Here is a 22822-nt window from a genome sequence, read left to right as displayed (position 1 = left end):
GTGGGATTAGGAAAAGGGCTTTAGGGACTGCAAACCATAAAGTCCCTATGTACCAGGCCAGCCCCTCCTGGTGGGGAGAAGGGGAGGTGGCTCCACAGGCTGCCAGCCATGTTGCCATGGGAAACTGTCCCCATGTTGCCCTGCCCTAGAGATTCTGCCCCCACAGCTCCCATTGGTTGGGAATCATGGCCATTGGGAGCTGTGGGGGAGTTACAGATGTGGGGGGTGAGGGAGCTACAAGTGTGCACAGGGCAGCATGGGTCACACAGAGCTACCTGTTTCCCCCACCAAATGGGAGCTGCCCTAGGTAAGTGCCCCATAGCCCTACCCAGGCCCGAGCCCTGAGCCCTCCCCTCCACCCCGGACCTCAGTTCCCTCCCAGAACTGGTGCCATAACCCTGAGGAACCTCCCCCACCCTAAGTCCCTAGCTCCCTCCCAGACCTCACAGCCAATTCTGAGCCCCCTTCTGTACCGTAAATCCTGGCCAGACCCAGCAGCCCCACACCAATCTTCTTCCCTGAGTCCACTCCTGCCTGCACTCCAAATGCCTCCCTTCTAGCCCCACTGCAGAGCCCACACCCCCAGTCACGACCCTCACCCCCTCCTGCACATTGAATATCTCATTTTTATCCCCACCCCTGAACTTTGGGAGTCCCCCACCAGAAAAGTTAAGCCAGTCCAGCCAATGATGCTGGAGTTGAATGTATATCGAATGAGACTTGCAAGAATTGAGGAGTAATATTTCACTCACACAGATAAAAACTGCAGACAAGACTACACCTAAGAGAGTGATTCAGCGAGAGGAAAAACTCAGGCAGAGAGAAAATGGACTTTACGGTTGATAGTCAGTAAGAGGAGGACTAATGCAGAGGGAGGGAGGCGCTATTCAAAACCCATTTTCGGTAGCAAGGGTCTCTCCATTAACTGAACTGGCTTTGTATGATGCTAAAAGAGAAAATGAAGCTCACTGATCATATTCTCAGGAACTGTATCACAGCCACCAATAAGCACTTCTGCCAACAGTAACACTGAGATCAACAGAATTAGCAAAAAGTCTTTTGTAGCACCATCTGGTGTCCCCCGATAACGTTACAAAGAAGCTAGGCTTTCTTGATAACAATCCTGCACTGAAGAACTCTCTTTTGGCAAATATATGGTTTAGGTTGGACATTAGGAAATATTTCCTTCCTGTCAGGGTGGTTAAACACTGGAATCAATTGCCCAGGGAGATTATGGAATCTCCATCACTGGAGATATTTAAGAGCTGGTTAGACAGACATCTATCAGGGATGGTCTAGACCAGGGGTGGCCAACCCATTACAGACGAAGAGTCAAAATAGTGGTGGATACAGCGCAAAGAGCTGAGGGAAAAAAGTTGTTGAGGGGGGGAAAAAACAACCCACCCCCAGCCACCATTTGGTCAAGCAAAAAAACAAAACAAAAAAAAACGGGGTGGGGCGCAGCCCTTTTAAGAACAGAGCAGGCATTGCCATTTTTAAGGTGGCCATTTTTAAGTCTGCACTGGCAGACAGAAACATGCTGCCCCTTGAAGAGCCGCAGGTGCGGGTGCTGGAGCTGCAATTTTTTCTTTGAAGAGCCGCATGCAGCTTGCGAGCCGCGGGTTGGCCACCCTTGGTCTAGACAGTGCTTGGTCCTGCCGTGAAGGCAAGAGACTGGACTCGATGACCTCTCAAGGTCCCTTCCAGTTCTAGTGTTCTATGATATTGACAAAAGATCTTGCCATCTTCAGACCAAAATCTAAGACCCTTCTCTACAATAGATTTTCTGCAGTAACTATTTTAAAGTGGTGGCAAAAGAAAATTAAACAAAAAAAATCTTCCATTAGGTAATAATCAAGTTGTTTTACAAGGAACTTAATATTTTATTTATGTAAATTTTTATATGCGGCTATCTCGATGATGGGAACTAGATACATAATTAGATTTTCAGCAATTTGGGCCAGGGACTGCCTTTTCATTCTGCGTATGTACGAGGCCTAATACAAAAGGGCCTGTAATCCTAATTAGGACTCCAGGCACTACCAGCATACAGATAATAGAGATATAGATATTGTAATATTCTATTTTAGTAAGATGCTATTGCTTATGACTGCGCTCTTTTAAATTATGCTACATTGTGGTAATTCTTCCCATCCTGGTATCTCTGTTGCGGTTATTCCTGCAGAGAAAAGTTTGGATTTTATCCAAATAATGGGAAACGTTGCCCATTCAGACTATCTGAATCTGATAAGCTTTCTGCTGGAAACTTCCCATCTGGCTCAAAATACCGCGACTGCATTTTCAGGGATGTGATTCCTTTACAAATGCCTCTACGTTACGTTCCAGATATGAGAAAGGCAAAACTCCTTCAAATCCACATCATGCACCATGTGAGCTCTTTTTCTAAACTCTGTAATTCTGCTCTAGCACAGAGCTCAAGTCAGACCTCTGAAAATAGTGGAAAGCACATAATATTGTAACAGGGTCAGCATTCACCTCACACGAGCCCGCCCCCCCCCCCCCATTTGGCCGAGGGCGGGTTCCTGTACTGCCTCAGTTTTGTAAAAGCCTTGTAGCTACTCAGCCCTCTGGCTGAGTCATGCTCCATGTGATCACTCCTGTCTGGGGTACATCTCTAACAGAGGCCCATCCTGGTGCCCCTCTGTAGAGTGTCTCTCAGGTCAATGCCGTTCCCTTCATTTGTTGCCACACTCTGAATGAGAATGGTGCCTCCAGGGCTTCCCCTCCTGGAGACAAGTCCTTTGCCCTTTCTTTGGGGCTTTACCTTCAAATCCAGCAGTCTCTCAATCTGTTTCCTCAGTCAGCAGGAGAGTGGCACCTCCAGGGCTCCTCCTCCTGTAGACAGCGTCCTAAAGAGCTCCCCACTCTGAGCAGTGCTTTGTTCTACCAGTAAACCCCCTTGACCTTCTCCTTTCCAGGTCTGGGTTGCAATTGAGCTACCTGTAGCCCTGCAGTTTCTTTTGTAGGTCTCCCTGGCCCTGATTGCCTAGTTCCTCCAGGGCCTCTCTAGCCACCTGGAGGGCTTCTCTATGGCCCTCTTGACCTTAAAGCCCACTCCCATCAGAAATGTCAACACCGTTTCTGGAAATGACAATGCACATTTAGTATTAATCAGCTTCTGAAAAGAACTGTATTGCATGATGAAATATTGAGATCTGTACAAAATCCTACAATATTCTACAGAGGTTTTTCTAGTAATAGCGACTCAGTGACATAATTTTCTATATTGTGTATTTTGTTTGTCATTATGACTGTGGTGCTATTATTATGAAAGTGCTTCTTTCCCTCATCTCTCCCACTCGATTTAAATGCCTTGCGTCTAGCCTCAACAGCACTTAAGTGTGTACTTAAAGCTGAACTCACATAAGTGTTGCTGTGAGCAGGAACATTTTCAAAGAAATTGGGGCCTAAGTTTATAGTGCGGTACAACTACTTATCAGCCCCCGTGGTTGTGACGATTAAAGTCCTTTGTAAAACAAAGCTAACATCTCTATGAAAACCAAAACCGAGCATTCAGTAACAGTGCAGGTAACCAATTGTAATATAGGGTGGACGATGCAAAAAGTGTTGCGTTATACATGCGTTCCAATTCTTTGTACATAATAGACCACTTATTTCAATATGATAGGGCTCTGCAGGGAGAATAATAGGATTTATCATGGGTGGTTATGAAACACAACTGTTGTCTAAACATACAAAGGAGCAGTGGAAGAGGAGGAGAAATAAATTCCTCTGTTTTTCTCAGACATTGAGTGAGCATTTCTGACTTCTATGGAATTCATTTTTGCCATCACTGTAAATGTTTGGTTGTATGTAATAACTGAGCATTAATAAATTTTGATAAATTAAAATCAGTCTGAGTTATAACATTACAGGTTGAACCTCTCTTGTCTGGCACCCTCAGGACCTGACCAGTTTTGAACGAGAGAATTTTCCAGACTACGGGAGGTCGGTATTGTCCAGCAGCATTACCAACACTTCCACTGCTAACTGGGCTGTTAGAGGACATTTAGGGGTAAGTTAGAGCTACAGAACAGCACAGAACACTGAAAGCCAGAACTGGTGGCTGTAAACAAACTTTATGGGATTGCAAGAAAGTTGGCCAAACTCACGAAAAGTGGACATCCAGCTAACTAAAATCATTCCAGATGATGGATGTTTCCGGATTAGAGAGGTTCAACCTATAGTTGGTTGAAACAGGCATAGATTCACTCAAGTCAATAGAACTATGCTGATTTACCCCAGCTGGGGATCTGGCCTCAGAATTTTAAACCCCGCTACAAAACGCTTTTTAGAGCAAAACACTTCATTTGACAATCAAGGCTGTCAGTTGAAGAAAGAATCCTACCGGATGGGTCAAAGACCACCTGATTGCCAGGATGAGGGCCCGCATCTATTGATATCATTGGTGTTACCCTCCGAACGTCCCAGAACTTCACCACACCGTAGGAGTCACAGGAAACAATGGTGTCACCCTGCCAAGTATTAAAAAAAATACATTATTATTTGTACTTCAGAGAAGAAGAACATAGTGACTGACATAGAGCTGATGTGTAATGATAATACCAAGATACATGGGTTTTATGAACACTTGGTTTATTAGAAGGTTCTCTGTGACTACTGATCTAACGTATAGCAAGTGCACAGAAATATTTATTATGCACCTATAATGCCAAAATTCAGTGGCTCCGTGCAAGAAGGTGAAAAAATGGCATTTCTGATAAGAACACATTTGAAAGATAACGGGAGCAAGCTGTTAGTTTCCAGGATCCTGTCTTCAATCAGTTGCAAACCTTGCCTTGCCAAAGCTGGAAGTTACCAGATCAAAGATTAATGGGCAGCAGGTTTAAAACAAATAAAAGGAAATCCTTCTTCATGCAGCTCACAGTCAACCTGTGGAACTCCTTGCCTGAGGAGGTTGTGAAGGCTAGGACTATAATGGGGTTTAAAAGAGAACTAGATAAATTCCTGGAGGTTAAGTCCATTAATGGCTATTAACCAGGATGGGTAAGGAATGGTGTCCCTAGCCTCTGTTTGTCAAAGGGTGGAGATGGATAGCAGGAGAGAGATCGCTTGATCTGTTTGGTTCACTCCCTCAGGAGCACCTGGCATTGGCCACTGTTGGCAGACAGGATACTGGGCTGGATGGACCTTTGGTCTGACCCAGTATGGCCGCTCTTATGTTCTTATATTCTAAAGAGCTATAAGCAGTGAAAAAGTGACATGATTTCAGGGAAATGGGATGATTTGCCAGGTGTGGTCCTTGAAGATGTGAGTGAGCTGGGAAACAAGCTGATACAGAGAAAGCCTCTGTGGAAGACATCATAAAGAGTTTGTTTAGATTTTATAACCCTCCTGCTTAGAACTGAGCATCATCTCCCTGGACTCATCAGCCTATTAAGCACCCACCCTCCTCTGGGCTCTCCGGCCCTTACTTTGCCTAGCAGAATAGTAGATGCAGACCTCTGCCCATGATTCACTTGTAAGGATTCTCCTCTTTTATCTAGCCCAACACTGGTTGCCCACAGAACTACCCCATCCACTGTCCCCAAGGAAACAGCGTTCATACCAGCCTGTATGATTCATCTCAAGACCAACCCTTTGCTTAGTACCACAGCACTCAGAGGCTGTGTCTAGACTGCAGGGTTTTTTCGAAAAAAGTAGCCTTTTTTCTAAAAAACTTCACCTGCGTCTAGACTACAGCCGCGTTTTTTTGAAATTAAATCGAAAGAACGTGGCTTTTCTTTCGATGGCGGTAATCCTCATTTTACGGGGAATAACACCTTTTTTCGAAAGTGTTCTTTCGAAAAAAGGCATTCTTGAATGCAAACAGGGATTTTTTGAAACAGAGCATCCAGACTGTCTGGGTGCTCTCTTTCGAAAAAGCGGCTCAGTTTTCCAAAAGAAGAGGTTGCAGTCTAGACGCTCTCTTTCGAAAGAGGTTTGCAGTCTAGACGTAACCAGATATATTTATAGTGAAAACAAAGATACATTTACTGGGGGTTCAAGAGATAGTGAGGAAGGAAACAAAAGGTTACGTGTAGAGCAAAATCATAATGTGTTGTCTAGAGACTAAACTTAACTATCAGATTACCTTGCCTGATGAAACATGTCTCACTCAAAACCTTTTGCAGCTTCTTCTGTCAAGATGGGTACAGATCGTGTTTTCATGAATGTAAATACACTGCTCATTTACTTCCAAGTTCAGCATATTCAGGGTGGGTTCTTTGACTTCACCTTATGTCCTTAAAGCTACTTATCTGTATTCAGAGACAGTACAACCCTTGTATATTCACTTGTTTTTCTGGGTGTTGCTTTCAGTTAGCTACATCTCTCTGATAATTTCCTGTGTAATGGGCATCCATGGTGTTAGTGTACATGCTTAATTTATATGCGACAGAGAGAAAGGCGAATAAACAACTTTTGTCTGAGACGAAACTTATTTCTCTACCTCAGCTATGACACTGAATCTAAGAACATATTTCAGATTACATACCTAACTGCTTCCTTCTACCTGTACATGCATTTTACAATGATAGCCTAGACCAGTGTGAGTCTGGCTTCCTTTTTAAGATCTTGCCTGTCGTTTTTTTGTGAACCAGAATGTACACATCTAAATCAGGATATTGTGGAACCCTTTTGCTATCTGGCATTCAGAAGTTCTTGTGTCACAGAAGACCTAACCAAAATAAATAAATACATAAAAATAATAAAAAAATCTGCCTACTGGGGTTTCCCAGTTTGATAAGGTTGTGAGTCAGCCAACAGAACAACTCACCAAAGGCTGTGGCCATATTTCTTCTTGAAGGAAATCATGAGGGAATCCAACACGTGGTTTCAGTTATTTTACCCAGTACAATGATTTCACAAGCTATATCAAGCACGAAGCTCATGTCCATAGACTTCTCTGGTTTTTCATCATCTCTAAAAGTAACCCATGCCTCTTTTCCTTCCGTACATGGAGACCCACTGTGTTTTACTGACTCAGCTCGTGATGCAATGCTTGTGGCTCTGTGGTAGGGCTCTAACTCTTGCATGAAGTGTCTGCATGTTTATCACATCTATAAATGATAGCCATGTTTTTCAGAGGAATAGTAGAAGAATGATGCAGACATGGCGAGGGCAGGTATGCAGAAGGGGAGTTATGTTAAAATATTTTGGCTTATGCATTTAATCCATCTCAAAACTCCTGTGGGAAAAAAGAGTGCCCAACAAAGACTCTAAAATCTCAGGCAGCAAGTTGAAAATGCAGAATGGTTTAAGCTCATACTATATGTTATAGTACCAAAGCAATAAAGAGAGATTAAGACATGCTGCTGAATTCAGAATGGCTTCCTCTCCCCTCCTCGCTCTCTCGCCGCTCACTGAAGTGATGTGGAGAGTTACAGGTTTCTACTGTTTGTTAGGACAATGTGAAAGGCATATCTTAGGAAGTGTGAATTTAAATGTGTAAATTGTTAAAAAAACAAACCCAAGAGCTTTCCACAGCTCTGCTTGGAGAAGGTGATACACTCAGCTCTAACTTTTCCTCATGTTAGCACCTCAGCAAACCATAATTTCATTCTAAACGGTTGGGCCTGATCCTTGAACTGTTGCTCGTGCACTTTTCTTAGCCCGTCTTTGCCCTGGAACAAGTCGCAAAGACCCTCTAGCTTACGTTGTGGCGTGTAAGCCAGAGTTGGAAACAAAAGTGAGCTACGTTGTCCAAGTGGGCCTGGGCAACAATATGAATGTTGTATCATCGGTGGACTTCTTCCCTCAGAGGGCTAGATTCATAGACCAATGCAGAGTGATGGAGAAGGAAAAATCCCCTGGCTGTTCCCTGTCCTATATAAGAAAACATGCACTCCAGCAAATGTGATTATCCTTAACCTCTTAAGGGGGTGCATCCTCCATCCTGATCTTCCAAAGACTTAATGTCTGTAGGGCTCCTCATCTGCTTAAATATAAGCACAGGCATAGGCGTTTGCAGGACAGGCACTCTTTTATTGGGCTGATTTCTTTTGGCAACAAGGACAAGCTTACAAGCTGCACAGAGCTCATCAGCTCTGGGAAAAGCACATGGAGTGTCACAGCTAAATGCAAAGTGGAACAGATTTTTTTTTTAGCATAAACAGTTACTACATATTCGAGGGGACCATTCACAGTGAAGTGGCCTGTTAATATCCACATAGTCATAAGACACAACTGAGGGGTAGTGGATTCCAGATTGTTATAAACCATAAATCCAAGGTCTCTGTTTGGTCCGTGATTTTTAGAGTCTAGCAAAATTATGAATTTAAACTCCTAGGCTTGCATTTTGAACATGTTGTGCACTGCATTCAGAAGAGTTGGCAGCCTCTCAAACAGGCAGTATTAAGGAGCAACAGCAAACCAACCTGAAGCAAAGGAAAGATCAGAAGAATAGCAAGAGGCTAACATAGCTCTGTGAGGAGATTTTTAATTACATGAAAATGAAAAAGCAGAACCATGGACTGCTATGGACAAGTGCATGCAGAGTCAAAATTAGACAGGGTAGTGCACAGAATGAGTTATGCCTTGAAAGGGACATAAAAGGCACTAAAAGATTCCCTAAACATATTAGGAGCAAGAGGAATATGAAGGATACTGTAGGTTCTCTATTTAGTGTGGAGGAAGAGCTAATTACAGACAATATTAACAAGGCTGAGTTGTCACTGTTTCAGCACCACACCACGGCCACTCTTTTAAACAATGCTTTTATTGATATTTAGGGGTGTGCGTTTCTCCTCTTGAGGTGTTTTAGCAGGTTCCCTCCTCCCCCGGGGGACCCTTGTATTTTACTTTATATACATTTATTTATTGTGGGTTTTTTTAATTGTAAGTTGGCTCGAATATTTTAAACAGAGAAGCGGGATAAAAATATTTTAAATAAATTAAATACAAAATAATTTTAATTCCTTTTTTGCTTCGGTCTTCACAAAGGGCACATCTACACAGCAGGGTAAAAGTAGAATTAAGCTACACAACTTCAGCTACGTCAATTGCATAGCTGAAGTCAATATAGCTTAGTTCGGCTTTTGGCACTGTCTACATAGCAGGAAAAACACTCTTTCTTTGACTTCCTTTGCTCCTTGTGAAATGAGGGTTAAAGGAGTCAGAATAAGAAGTCCCCCAGCTCAACATTATTTCGAAATAATGGCTTGCTGTGTAAATACATACTTGGTTATTCTGGAATAAAGTCAGTTATTCCGAAATAATGATGCTGTGTAGACATACCTTAAGTAAATACTGATTAGATTCTTAACACAATTAACATTAACAACAATGGGGAAGAAATGCAATCCAAAATAGGAAAGAAACAGATTAAAAATATTTAGGTTACTTAGATGCATTCAAGATGGCTGGCTTGATGAAATTCAGCCTAGGAATTACCTGCAGTAATATCAGAATCATTAACAGTAATGAGAATTAATCACATTCTCAAATATCTTTGAGTAACATCTGAATAATTCTCAGGTATTATATACGAGAATCAGAATCGTTGAGAATTTATGGAAGAGAAATGAGGTCCCAGAGCACTAGAGAAAGACAAACATAGAACCTATTTATGAAAAGGGTAACAAAGAGGTTCTGAAAAATTATAGACCAGTCTGCCTAAGTTTGATACCTGGAGGAATTCAGAAAAATTTGTAAACAAAGTGAAAACAATCACTTTGTAAACATCTAGAAGATAACAGGATTACAGAGTAACCACAATGATGGATTTGTCAAAAATAAATCATGCCAAAACCAACCTAATTACCTCATGTGACAAGGATATTGGTGTAGAAAATGGAGTGGAAGGAAAATATGAAACGTATAATATCTGGATTTTAATAAGGCTTTTGACACAAGCCTATATGAGAGTCTCATAAACAAAGGATTGGAATTCCAAACAACTTTGACAATCTAGAGAATGACTCTGAAATTAACAAGAAGAAATTCAATACAGGCAAGTGCAAAGTACTTCACATAAGAAGGAAAAAAATCAAGAGCACGACTGCAATATGGGGCATAACGAGCTGGGAGATAGTACTGTTGCTAAAAAGGATCTGGAAATTTATAGTGAAGAGGTGTGGTCCCCCTCAGAGATTGACAGCAAAGGATGCCATGCATGCCTACATGCTTACAGCATTGTAATGTATCGTAATTTGAGTATGAATCCACTATGTCATGCGGTTGCAAGAAACAGCTAATATTTTGGAGTATAACACCAAGAGTGTTATAAGTAAGAGATGGAAAGTAAGAGATGTGCTGATTTAGCTGGTAGTGGTGAGGCCTCAGCTGGAGGGCTGTGTCCACACTTTAGGAAAGAGGAAAGTTTGAGCAAACTTGACCTATAGGGAAAGGGCTACCAAACTTTGGCACGTTTAGTCCTAAGAACACAGAGGGGGTACCTGGGAACAGCAAGCCTGCCAACACATGGGGCAAGAGGGCAGTTGTCCTGGGGCTCAGTGATTCAAAAAGGCCCAGGGCTCTCACCCATCACCAATGTAGCAGCCAGAGACCCGGGTCTTTTAAATTGTCGCTGGAGTGATGTGCCAGGTGCTCTGAGAGCTGGGTGGGTGGAGTGCCACACTCTGGGTGCCACAGAGGGCTGGTTGCCCTGGCCCTGCCTCTTCCACCCAATGCCCCTTCTGGAAGCCACACCCCCTTGGCCAGGGACCCACCCAGCCCGTTGATTCCCCGGGGTAACAGTCTTCCAATGTAAGGGCTATTTCAGAGAGGACAATAATCAATTGTTCTCCATGTCCACTAAATGTAGATAAGAAATAATGGGCTTAACCGGCAACAAGGAAGCTTTAGATTAGCTCCTGGGGAAAAAAAATTCCAACGGGAAGCTGTAACTGCAAGGCTAGTTAAGCTCTGAAATCGGTTTCCAAGAACAGGTAGACACACATCTGTCAGGGATGGTCTTCCTGGTCCTGCCTCAATTCTGGTGGCTGGACTACATGACCTGACAACGTCCCTTCCAGTGCTGAATTTCTATGGTTTCATGATTCTGTGGACTTTTAGAATATAGGGGGTCCAAATTCAGAAATCAGTTACATTGATGTATATCTAGAGTAGTTCAAACTAAATCAGAGGAGCTTCTTCTGGTATATTAGTTTGTGAGAAAAGAACGCAGCTTTTTTATTTCACTTACAGGCACAGCATCCCATCCATAGGATGGTTTGGGACAGCCACCCTAGGTCCCACATTTCTGAGGGCTCTGCAGAGGTCATCACGACCAACCTATGGACAGGAGAAACCCAGAGGATTATGAGGGCTTGGCACGTGGCAGCAACAAAGGTCTCTCCCCATGCATTCACCGTGGCGACGGGAGCCAAAGCGGCCCAGCAGCCTGCTCCACTCCACTTCACACTGCCATGCTGCCTTCTCCACAGCGGTAGGAAGCAGAGTGCTCTGGCCCCAGGGCACTCTGCTTTCCTCCGCCATAGAGTAGAGAGGTCAAGGGGCTAGGAGGATGAAGTGGTGGAGAAGTCTGGGGTCAGGCTGCTCCAGCTACCATGGGTCATGTGATGAGTGCAGGGGAGGTGACCCCTGCTACTGCCACCACACCAAGCTTCCATAGTTTCCTGGGCTGTATTACTCAGGGGAGGGGAGAAGTGGACAAGGGGGAAGGGGTGGAGAAGAAGTGGACTTAGGAAAGAAGTGGGGGCAAGTATGTGGCCTACAGGGGGGTTCGCCTTGCACCCCATGCCTGGGTCACTGAGGGGGCAGGTTTCCCGCACCCCACTCTCCTCTCAAGATGGCCCTGATTACAGGATTTCATGATTAGGTTCCAGAATAGTACAACTTTAAAATGGGTCAGCTTCTGCGTTTAAGCCTTGTAACCTTAATTTTCATTCCTTTCCTTGAGATAATGCATGCAGGGAAAAGCATGGGGTCATCAAGCAAATAGAGGCAGTTAGACTTGAAGACATCCATTCCCTTCCAAAGGAGAAGGTAATGGCCTGCAAACCAGTATTAAGGTACAACTATAATGAAATGTTTAGGTTCATTTGCAGGAGATGTAATATTTCCAAACGGATTTCTGGTGTATTACAAAGAAATGTTGGAAGCAAAATAATGAAAAATGAATAACGGTCAATCATCATCTACATTTCTCAGAAAGCAATGAGGGACAACAAGTCATCTTTCTGATGATTAAGTTTTGAAAAATTACTCAATTACCGGGGACTAGATTTTCCAAAGTACTCAGTGCCACAGCAGGTTGGAGGAGATAGCAAAATACGCCCTTACATCCATGGGGCAACATTTTGCAAAGATTGCTCAGATTCTATGAAACTCCAGCTGGGGAGGCTTTTGGGTCTTGGAGAAAGACTGTCAATTCCTGGATGGTTAGGGTAATGACCTGGGATACGGGAGACCCAGGTTCAAGCTGATTTTACATGATCTGGGTGGAAAAATGGTGCTCAGAATGAGGTACAGGTTGAAGCTCTTTAGTCCAGAACTCTCTGGTCCAGAAACATCCGTCATCTGGAATGATTTTAGTTAGCCAGATGTCCTGAGGTTGCATAAAGTTTGTTTACAGCCACTAGTCCTGGCTCTCAGTTTTCTGTGCTGTTATTTAGCTCTAATTTACCCCTAATTATCCTCTCACAGCCCAATAAGCTATGGCAGTGTTGATAATGCTGCTAGACAATATGGACCTCCCATGATCCGGAAAATTCCGTTTTGGAACTGGTCAGATCCTGAGGGTTCCGGACTAGACAGGTTCAACCTGTAGAGCAGTGACATGTACTTGGAATCGTCTTCCCAATGCAAAATGAAAACAAGTTTTGAAACCTCAAAAGTGGTCACAAAATGTAACTGTTGTCTTCTGGCCAGCTCTATTCAGTACTGACAGTTGAGGGCAGGCTTTCAGAAGAGCTTATTAGCTGGATTTACAAACAACTTCTCCTTGTTGAGTACTGAATACTGTTAAAAATCTGGTCTAATATTTACTCATTTAATTCTGGGTTGTTTCATATGCTTCATTTCACAAGTTTCGGTTTATATACATTGCAAAGGCGAGTCAGTCATAAAAAGTTCGAATCATTTCTCAAAGTAACAACTATTTTCAAATAGAGGGGTTATCCTAAATTAAGTCTCAAAGAGTGTCATTTTCAGTGGAAAAACAATACTGAGACTGGAATTAGCTAGAATGGTAGCCACCACAGATTTCATCAAGGTATTGGCCTCGATTTTCAACAGTGGGCACTTACTTTTGGATAATGGGACACTCACTGATTTTCAGAGATGCTGAACCTTCTGTGGATTACACCCACCAGTATTGGTATTCCACTTATGAATTGTTATTTCCTATTGTATCCAGTATGGAGTAATCTCTAATTTCATATGACTTCCAGATCTTTTGGCAGGTTGCTCGTGCTTCTTACATCCCTGTACAGATGATTTAGGGGGTTAAAACACTCATCGGTTTTAATATTTTGTTTCCAAACAGTTCCATCTTCAGCCTTGCTTTGTATATTTGAAGCATACTCCAAATCACTTGAATTACATTAATGATTGCTAATTGCTTCCTAGTTTAAAGCTTGATTTGAAAAAGGCAATCAGCACCCCTTCTGGTTAAGAGGAACCCATCTAACCCAAACACAGATTACCACAGAAGGCAATTCTTAGCTCCAGACCCTTCTTTTTAATATATCAGGGAAAGCATGAATGAGTGTCTACCATGAGATTTCTCCTTTCTTATTGCTATTATAATTTAACATCTATATTACAATAGCATCAAGAGGGACCAAACAGACTGGTGTCTCATTGTGCTAGGCACTTCTTACACTATGGGAAAAGTCTGGTTGTGCCCTGAGGGTCCTGTGCTTCTGGTGGACAGTGTTTGCCTCAGAGGTTCATTGTGACTCTCCACATAGTCTCGTATTTCTAGAGGCACGAGTCAAGCCTCCTGAGCCATACCCAAAGACCTTAAGGCAGCAGCAACAGACAAGGCATCCTCTACTCCCAGCCTGGCAGCTTCTTCCATGGGCCACTTCCCAAATAATCCCATAGGCTACGTCTAGACTCCAAGCATCTTTTGAAAAAGAGCATCTAGACTACAACCAGTACTTTCGAAAAAGCAAGCCACTTTTTTGAAAGAGAGCACCTAGGCAGTCTGGATGCTCTCTTTCAAAAAAAGCACAGTTTGCATTACATAGTGCCTTTTTTCGAAAGAGCACTTTCGAAAAAAGGTGTTATTCCTCGTAAAACGAGGTTTTCCGCGGTCGAAAAAATGGGCACATTCTTTCGATTTACTTTAGAAAAAACACGGCTGCAGTCTAGATGTAGGTAAAGATTTTTTGAAAAGGGCACTTTTTTCGAAAAATCCCTGTAGCCTAGACATACCCTCAGTATCTTTTCTCTGGTACCTGAGCAATCTTCCTTGCTCCTCCACAGCTCTCTGCCTTGCTTGCAGGACACAGCTCTCATCCAATGCACTTTCTAACTCTCAGATCTTGGACTCCTCTCCTCCCTTAAAAACCAAGTCCCAGCAGGCCTTAATGGGCTGCAGGTGCTCTGATTAGCCTGCTGCTTCTGGCAAGCTCTTAACTGGCCCCAGGTTATGCCTGTACTAGGTTCAGCCCTGTTTACTCAAGGAAGAGGAAACTGTTCACTAAGAGCCCATCCTACCTGGCTTCTATTAGAGTGCGACAGCCGCTGGTCTGGGTCTGTTACTACACATACAGTAAATGACAGTCCCTGCTCCAAAGTGTCTATAATCTTACTGGTATATTTTGAGTTGGTCAGCTCCTCCTATGAACCACCTTAGCTGCATTGTTCAGCCCAAAGGAGGAGCGTAACTCATAATCAAGACCTTAGCTTGCACTTAAATATATTGAGAAGATGACCTGAATCACTCTTGTCTTAAGTTCTCATCCACAAAGTAATTTGTGGCCATATCAAAACGCTGGCTTCAAGTATGATATATAAGGATCATCATGATTGTTATTTATTATTATTTGTACAGTGGTACAAATAAGAACCTTAGTCATGAGCCATCCCACAGTACTAGATGCTATGCAAGGAACTTACAATCAAAGAATCAGGATCAAATAATTTATACCGCACCAAAAGTTCTTGGCAGACTTTTCCCTGAATTCAGCAGAAACATATGGTATAATTATAAAAGATAATAGTAATTTACAATAAAATGAAATATAAAATGATTGAATTACATTTCACATGTAGATAAAAATGCAGCAGACCCTCTCAAAAAGATAAAGAAAATTTAGAAGTCAGATTAAAAATGCTTACCCAGTGTTTTACCATTCTTGGCATTCCCTGAACGGCTGTGATAACTAATGTATAAATCGGTATTGATACCCACAAAGCTGTAATGAGATTACTATTTCTTTCTACCTACTCATTAGCATAGTGTAATCTCTATTTATCCCTTTCCTAAATCAAATGAGTTGGGCCCTGAAGTTATGCGACAAGAACTTTTCCTTGAGAGGGAATAAAATATTAGCACAGGAATGGAGTAGTGGTTTAAGGATAGGGTTTTTTTGGAGGCTACTTTCTATTTGAAGAATGAAAACGTAGTAAATGACTGGCATGGCATGTTACACTAATGCATTCTGCCTCTGGCCAGGAGTCTTTTTCAAAAGCTTGCAAAAGGAATCTGGTTTAATTCACATGTGAGCTGTTTGCATCTTCATCCCTATTATTGTTATTATGTTAGTTGTTCCTGGAGAGCCTTTTGCATTGCTCGGCTTTCTTTTCTTGCCACATTAAAAAATAGTTTCATTATATATTGCATTCAGCAACATGACAGAGCATCAAAGCAACAGACCATGTTTCTCTTGCAGGTGCGGGAAGCAAGAAATGTGATCTAAGGAGAAAAGTTGGAACTCTGGTACATCAAGGCAAAAATTGTGTTCCATTTTCTTTGTCATACTTAAAAGAGTTGATGCTTCCTCAGTTGATTTTGTCTGGTCAAAGAGATCCATTATCATGTGGATCATCACAACGCTGAAATGACAGATGCTGGAAATTTGCTGCTCATATTTCATAACCTACTGTACATCTCAGTTAGGCATTTGTTCTATAGTAATTCAACAAGGAAGACTTTAATCACATGAAGGGTCAATTCTGAGGTGCTACACAAGAACTCAGGAAGATCAAAGTGGAATTCTTGATGATGTCACAAATTCTGAATTTGACTTTTGCAAACCATTTAATCTCACAGCACCTGAGTTTGCCATTTGGAAAACAAGAATAAAACATGTTGCCTATTTAGACTAAGGTCTTTGGGGTAGGGAACATCTCTTACTATGTGTTCAACTAGAAAACAATGGGTTGCCAATCTCACATGACACTGATACAGAATACAAATAATTAATAAGTATAATAAATCAAGACTGAGTCTATCAAGATCACCAGCCATTTGCAGATATTAACAGATTGACCTAAGTTTGATTTAATTATGCTTTTCCAGTTAGAATGATTGCGACCATACGTTTGTGAAAAATCTTAGTAGCAACGGTACTATTACCGATTACCTTGCATAAAGACACCTTGTATGTTATTATATCTGATTAATGATAAAAATGTTAACACTTGTGCCTTTCCATTAGTAACAGATCTCTAAATATATGCACGGTAGATCAGGAGCGCCTAAAACATAATCAAATGACTTTAACTAATTCTGAATGTAATAAGCTCCTTTGGAGAACTTTCCCTTTAAAGTCTTAACTCCGAAGGAGACTTATTAATTGCTTTGTGACATTCTTCAGCTCTTTTAGAAGGGTACAGCATTAAAGAACATCTAACGTATTTTTCGTTATGGTTTTTTATCTTATAACACTGTTAGACATTTGTCCTGAATTCAGACCTGGGGAAACACCACTTTACCAGTTAGTGGTGTTACACACTCTTACACCAGGTCTGAATTTGGTCCTTTGCTTTCAAAATTAAAGTTATGTACTTGAAAACAATATTTTATTGTTATTGGATTATTGTGATTATATCAGTAAGATTCCTACTGACTACAACGGGAACATGGTCAAGCCTGAATCCTTGCTTATGAGAATGAAGTGTTTTGCGGTCCCTCCGTCACTTACTTGATCTTTTACTACTGAGTGTCTGACTGTCTGCCAGAATGACAAAGTGTTCATAAAATAAACTGAAAGCCTGCTTACCACAATGACCGAATAATTTAACAGTCACATCTGCAAGAGGGCGCACGTCCAACCCCCTGCAAATTGGCCACAAATGTACTCTGGTACTTGAAGCAATAAGCTTCTACTGCATAACTGGAGAGGAAAAATGGGTATCTAAATGGGATGCAGAAAGTCCAAAGGTTTCAGAGATAGCCATGTTGGTCTATTTCAGTAAAAACAACAAGAAGCCCAGTGCCACTTTAAAGACTATCAATTTTATTATGGTATAAGCTTTCGTGGTATAAGCTTTTGCAGCTGACTTCATCAGAGGCATGAATTGAAAGAGAAAAAAATGCGTAGAAGGGATACAGAGATGTGAGTGTTATAACAGAGCTAACTCAATGGCTACGTTTAGACTGGCATGATTTTCCGGAAATGCTTTTAACGGAAAAGTTTTCCGTTAAAAGCATTTTCGGAAAAATCGCGTCTAGATTGGCAGGATGCTTTTCCGCAAAAGCATTTTTTGTGGAAAAGTGTCCGTGGCCAATCTAGACGCGGTTTTCCGCAAAAAAGCCCCGATCGCCATTTTCGGGATCGGGGCTTTTTTGCAGAAAACAGTACTATGCTGTCTACACTGGCCCTTTCGTGCAAAAGTCTTTTGGAAAAAGACTTTTGTCCAAACGGGAGCAGCACAGTATTTCCGGAAAAGCACTGATGATTTTACAGGAGATCGTCAGTGCTTTTCCAGAAATTCAAGCGGCCAGTGTAGACAGTGGCAAGTCTAGACACAGCCACAGGGAGTGAATGTGGATAAGGTAAGAATACCTAAAGTGGAAAATTACGTCTTGTAATGAGAGCCATTCTCAGTTCCAATTCAGAGCCATTTTAATGGAGTCAAATTTGCATATAAATTCCAGCTCAGCAGTTTCATGTTGCAGCCTGGTTTTGCAGTTGGTTTGCTTGAGGATGGCAACTTTTAAGTCTGCAACTGTGTGTCCAGGGAGGTTAAAATGTTCTCCCACTGGTTTTTATGTTATCTTGATGTCTGATTTGCATCCATATATTCTGTTGCACAGAGACAGTCCGGTTTGCCCAGTGTACATGGCAGAGGGGCCATTCTGGCACATGATGGCGTGTATCACGTTAGCAGCCATATACTTGCATGAGCCTTTGATGTTGTAGCTGATGTGCTTAGGCCCAATGACAGGCAGATGTGTAGACAGAGACGGCAATAGGGCTTGTTGCAGGGATTTGTTCCTAGTTTAGTGTTTCTGGTTCAAATGTGTTCCAGGTTGGGTGTGTGTCTAAGCAAGGACTGGCTTGCCCCCCAAGGTCTGTGAGCGTGCGTCTACCCTGCACCGTTATTTTGAGATAACTAGCGTTATTTCAAAATACCGTGAGCATCTACACAGCCATGCTGTTATTTTGAAATAATTTTGAAATAACAGATGACTTATTCTGAAATCTGTAAACTATATTCTACGAGGAATAACATCTGTTATAAAATAGCTATTTTGAAATAAAGCATGTGTAGATGCTCCACGTCTGCTGTTTCGCCCCTCACCAAAGCCATTCTAAGTAATTTCTCCTCAGTGCCTCCTGGGGCTCTAAATCAAGATCGCACATGTACATTAGGGAAGCCTGCCTCAGACTAATTTTGAGGCTTCCCTGCAGCGTAGATATGCTATTTCCAAATAAGCTACTTGGCTGTGTCTACACTGGGCCACTTATTCCGGAAAATCAGCCGCTTTTCCGGAATAAGCTGCGAGCTGTCTACACTGGCCCTTGAATTTCCGGAAAAGCAACGACGCTCTACTGTACAAAATCAGCCGCTATTCCGGAAAAGGTACGCTGCTCCTGCTCGGGCATAAGTCCTTATTCCGGAACACTGTTCCGGAAAAGGGCCAGTGTAGACAGCCCAGTAGTCTTTTCCGGAAAAAAGCCCCGATCGTGAAAATGACAATCGGGGCTCTTTTCCAAAAAAGCGCGTCTACATTGGCCACAGATGCTTTTCCGGAAAAAGGGCTTTTCCGGAAAAGCACCCTGCCAATGTAGATGCTCCTTTTCCAGAAAAACTGAAAACGGAATAGTATTCTGTTTTAAGCATTTCCGGAAATTCATGCCAGTGTAGACACAGCCCTTCAGAATAACTATTCTGGAATAACTTATTTCAAAATAGCTATGCAGTGTAGATGTACCCTCAGAGCAAGGAATTTTCATCTAAGATAGGTTGTAGATCCTTGGTGATATATAGGGGTATGTCTACACTACCCCGCTAGTTCGAACTAGCGGGGTAATGTAGGCATACCGCACTTGCAAATGAAGCCCGGGATTTGAATTTCCCAGGCTTCATTTGCATAAGCGGGGAGCCGCCATTTTTAAAACCCTGCTGGTTCGAACCCCGTGCAGCGCGGCTACACAGGACTCGAACTAGGTAGTTCGGACTAGGCTTCCTATTCCAAACTACCGGTACACCTCATTCCACAAGGTGTACCAGTAGTTCGGAATAGGAAGCCTAGTCCGAACTACCTAGTTCGAGCCCCGTGTAGCCTCGCTGCACGGGGTTCGAACCAGCGGGGTTTTAAAAATGGCGGCTCCCCGCTTATGCAAATGAAGCCCGGGAAATTCAAATCCCGGGCTTCATTTGCAAGTGCAGTATGCCTACATTACCCTCCTAGTTCGAACTAGGAGGGTAGTGTAGACATACCCTAGGAGAGATTTTTGGCTGGGGTCTGTAGGTAATATCTGGTGGAGTTCTGTTGCTTTCTTTGTTGGGTCTGTCCTGTAGTAGGTGACTTCTGGGTAGGGACTGTCCACTAACATGCCCCTGCTAAATTCTAACCCAGACCTTGAATGTAATTTTTTGCTAGTCACTGGCTCTCTGTGCCTTAATTTTCTGTCTATTACATAGGGATAGTTCTTCCTTTTTTAATGCTTTGTCTGTAGTCTCTAATACTGCAAACTATTTAGAGAAGGGAGAGACTCTTACCATGCGGTTTGTACACCTAATACAGTTGAGCCTTGATAATTGTCAGTAACCATATACATTATTGTAATACAAAAAAGGAGTAATGGATGCAGCAGGGCGAGAATAATGGTACTTTCTCCATGTGGTGTGCAATCTGGGTTCCTGCACACCACTGAGCAGAGGTGACTTGAGGCCAGAAGATCTGCTGCATCAGGAGCAGGGAAGAGAGCTTTTAATTACTAATTACACTTGTAAAGTATCACCTGTGGAAAGAGAAAATGCATCGGTAATCCATTATTAGAATTACGGCCAATCGATCTCAGAGCACTTTTCAGGTATCAAGATTAAATCATCTTTCTTTGAGTGAAAATAATTTTCCTAGGAATGACTCAAAATTAGATAGAGTAGCAAGGTTTCTGAGTTATATTGATTACCACTTCAAAAGAAAAGTGGCATATATTATTTTAGTCAGGATCAGGGATTAGAAGTTATTTACAGCCACTTCAAATTTTCCTCTCTCCACATTTCACTTGCTTTTTCCTTTGATAGTTCAACTTCTTAATCGTGATCATTGTAAGGTGATACCATTTGTCTTATAAAGTTACTATCACAAAAACCTAGGACTCCAGCAATAGGACTACCGCCACTGCCTCTTGGCATATTTGTGACAATTTATAAAGATCTGAATGGACTAATCACTGCAATTACTGAGAGAGTACTTCTCCCCATAGAGGGAATATATAATCTAGGAGATTTTCTTCCCAATCTGGCAGACAAAATCATCTGTGAGACTATTAGGCCTGATCTACACTAGCCCAGACAGGTCGGTTTAAGGTACGTAACTTCAGCTATGCAAAATATGTAGCCAGTCAACTTACCTTAAGCCAAGCTGTGGTGGCGCCCACATAGTGGGTGGCCGACAGGAGCACACGCTCCCATTGGATTCCCTTATCCTTCATAGAATGAGGAGTACCCGACACCAATAGGTGCTGCCCTCAGCGTGCAATTTACTGGTCTACATTATATCCACTAAATCGAACACTAGAAGATCTGCCTCTGGAGGGCTGATCTTCTAGCCAGTGTAGACGTGACCGTAGTGTGTTCGTTCCTGGAGAAGAGCTCTCTAGGACTGCCAGCAGAGGTCTGTCAGTGGACAACCTCTACTGTAAGCCCACTTGGTTGCCTATTAGAGCTAAAGTTTTGCAATGGACACGGCCCAGTGTCCTGGTTATTCATGTTCTATCTAATGTGCTAAATTATTCTCCTATGTTCAGGTGACAGTATGGTTCATAGGTGTAATGCCTCTCATTGTAGATGCTTTTTAGGACAGGGATGATCTTCATTCTATGCTCTCTTCGGCATTATGCTGATTGTCAGTGTTTGACAAATGCTCTGTAGAGTGCCCATCACTTGGGCATTACTATTAACAATCACACTGAAATTCAAGACACAAAAATTCAGACAGGAATCTCTCTCAAGAGCCTATGTATTGTTGTAATCACATATTTAGCCCCAGCTCAAAGGGGATCTCCTGCCAACGAACTGGCTGATGTTTTGTGCAAGTGGCTACCAGAGATCAGTCTTGTTTCTGCCTCTGTTATTTGAATGGTTGAGTTCACCTTCAAGCCTCATGCAGCTGAGGTCCCATAAAGACCACACAGAAATTAATTGCGTCATTACAACCCCATTAGGAGAATTATAGAGTCACATGCTCATCTTGTCTCACATTTGCCCATAAAGGGGGTGTGAAAACAGCCACAATGGGCAGGTTTGGAGGGCCATTCATAACACTACGGGATGTCTCCATTGAAATTCAGGTGCTACAGCTCCCTTTCAGACACTAAGTAATCTTTGCTGGGTCAATCTTGTGAGGTGAATCTTGTTATCTTCAATCTAATAAAAAGGAAGGATGGAGTGTCTGAGGAGCAGAAGGAACTGAGTAATAGAGCAGAGAGATTCTGCAGGAAAACCTAAGAGGGTGAGCTGCTTAGACAAAGGTTTAAGCTTCCTTACTTCTTTGAACAGACAATAAAGCCAAACCCATGAAGTGGGTCAGAGCAGGGGAGACGCATAATCTGCTCACAACAGGTATCAATTGAAATTGTTACCCAGAGTGATCAATGGAGAGAAGAGTGTGCTGGTACTAGCAATCAGTGTGACTTTCCGAATGAAAGGTTGGCAGGACGGAGGTGGCAACATGCTCCCAGAAAAAAGTGGTGGGTGTGCTATCCCATAAAAAGGAATAGGCTGAATACAAAGTAGAGTAATATTTGGCTTGGTATTTCTCACTACTGGCTTTGTTTCCTTAGTGTTGTCGGACTCAACATAATTCTGTGCTACAGGGATAAAGAAAAGGCTAGGATGATCTTTGAAAGATGAACAGATATATCTGGGCATAAGCTATCACCCTCACTTAGTCAGATACACTGGGTTTTGCCACAAAAGTTGATGCCACAATAAATCTATTAGTCTTTAAGGGTCCATCTAGACAGCGGCACTATTTTGGGATACTTCCGGTATCCCGAAAGAGCTATTCCACATCTTTTGAGCAAGCCCATTATTTCTAAATAGATTTCAAAGTAACGGGCTTGCAACTCTGACATCCCTGTTATCCTCATTCCATGAGGATTAAGGCACTTGTAGGAATAGAAGTTTATTTTGAAATTTGGTGCTGTGTAAACAGCACCAAATTTCAAAATAAGCTATTTTGAAATTAGATCAAAATAAGAGA

General features: G+C 42.3%; 1 protein-coding gene across 4 annotated transcripts in view; it reads right to left on the bottom strand.

Annotated features, from left to right (window-relative positions):
- Window positions 1-22822, bottom strand: part of SPAG16 (sperm associated antigen 16) — a 677765-nt gene that overhangs the window by 147049 nt on the left and 507894 nt on the right. For 2 of the 4 annotated variants that reach the window (XM_014575658.3, XM_025186825.2), the window contains one exon: window positions 4370-4496. The exons of 1 other annotated variant lie outside the window; for it this stretch is intronic. In XM_014575658.3, the coding sequence (XP_014431144.2) occupies window positions 4370-4496 (127 nt within the window). Of the gene's footprint in view, window positions 1-4369; window positions 4497-19835; window positions 20355-22822 lie in introns of those variants that run through there. One more of the 4 variants, XM_014575661.3, reaches the window with a different exon arrangement.

This window comes from Pelodiscus sinensis, chromosome 7, assembly GCF_049634645.1.
Source record: "Pelodiscus sinensis isolate JC-2024 chromosome 7, ASM4963464v1, whole genome shotgun sequence".
In the NCBI taxonomy this organism is placed as follows: Eukaryota; Metazoa; Chordata; order Testudines; family Trionychidae; genus Pelodiscus; species Pelodiscus sinensis.
Note: the sequence above shows the minus strand (reverse complement) of the source record. Positions and strands in the feature narration are given on the sequence as shown.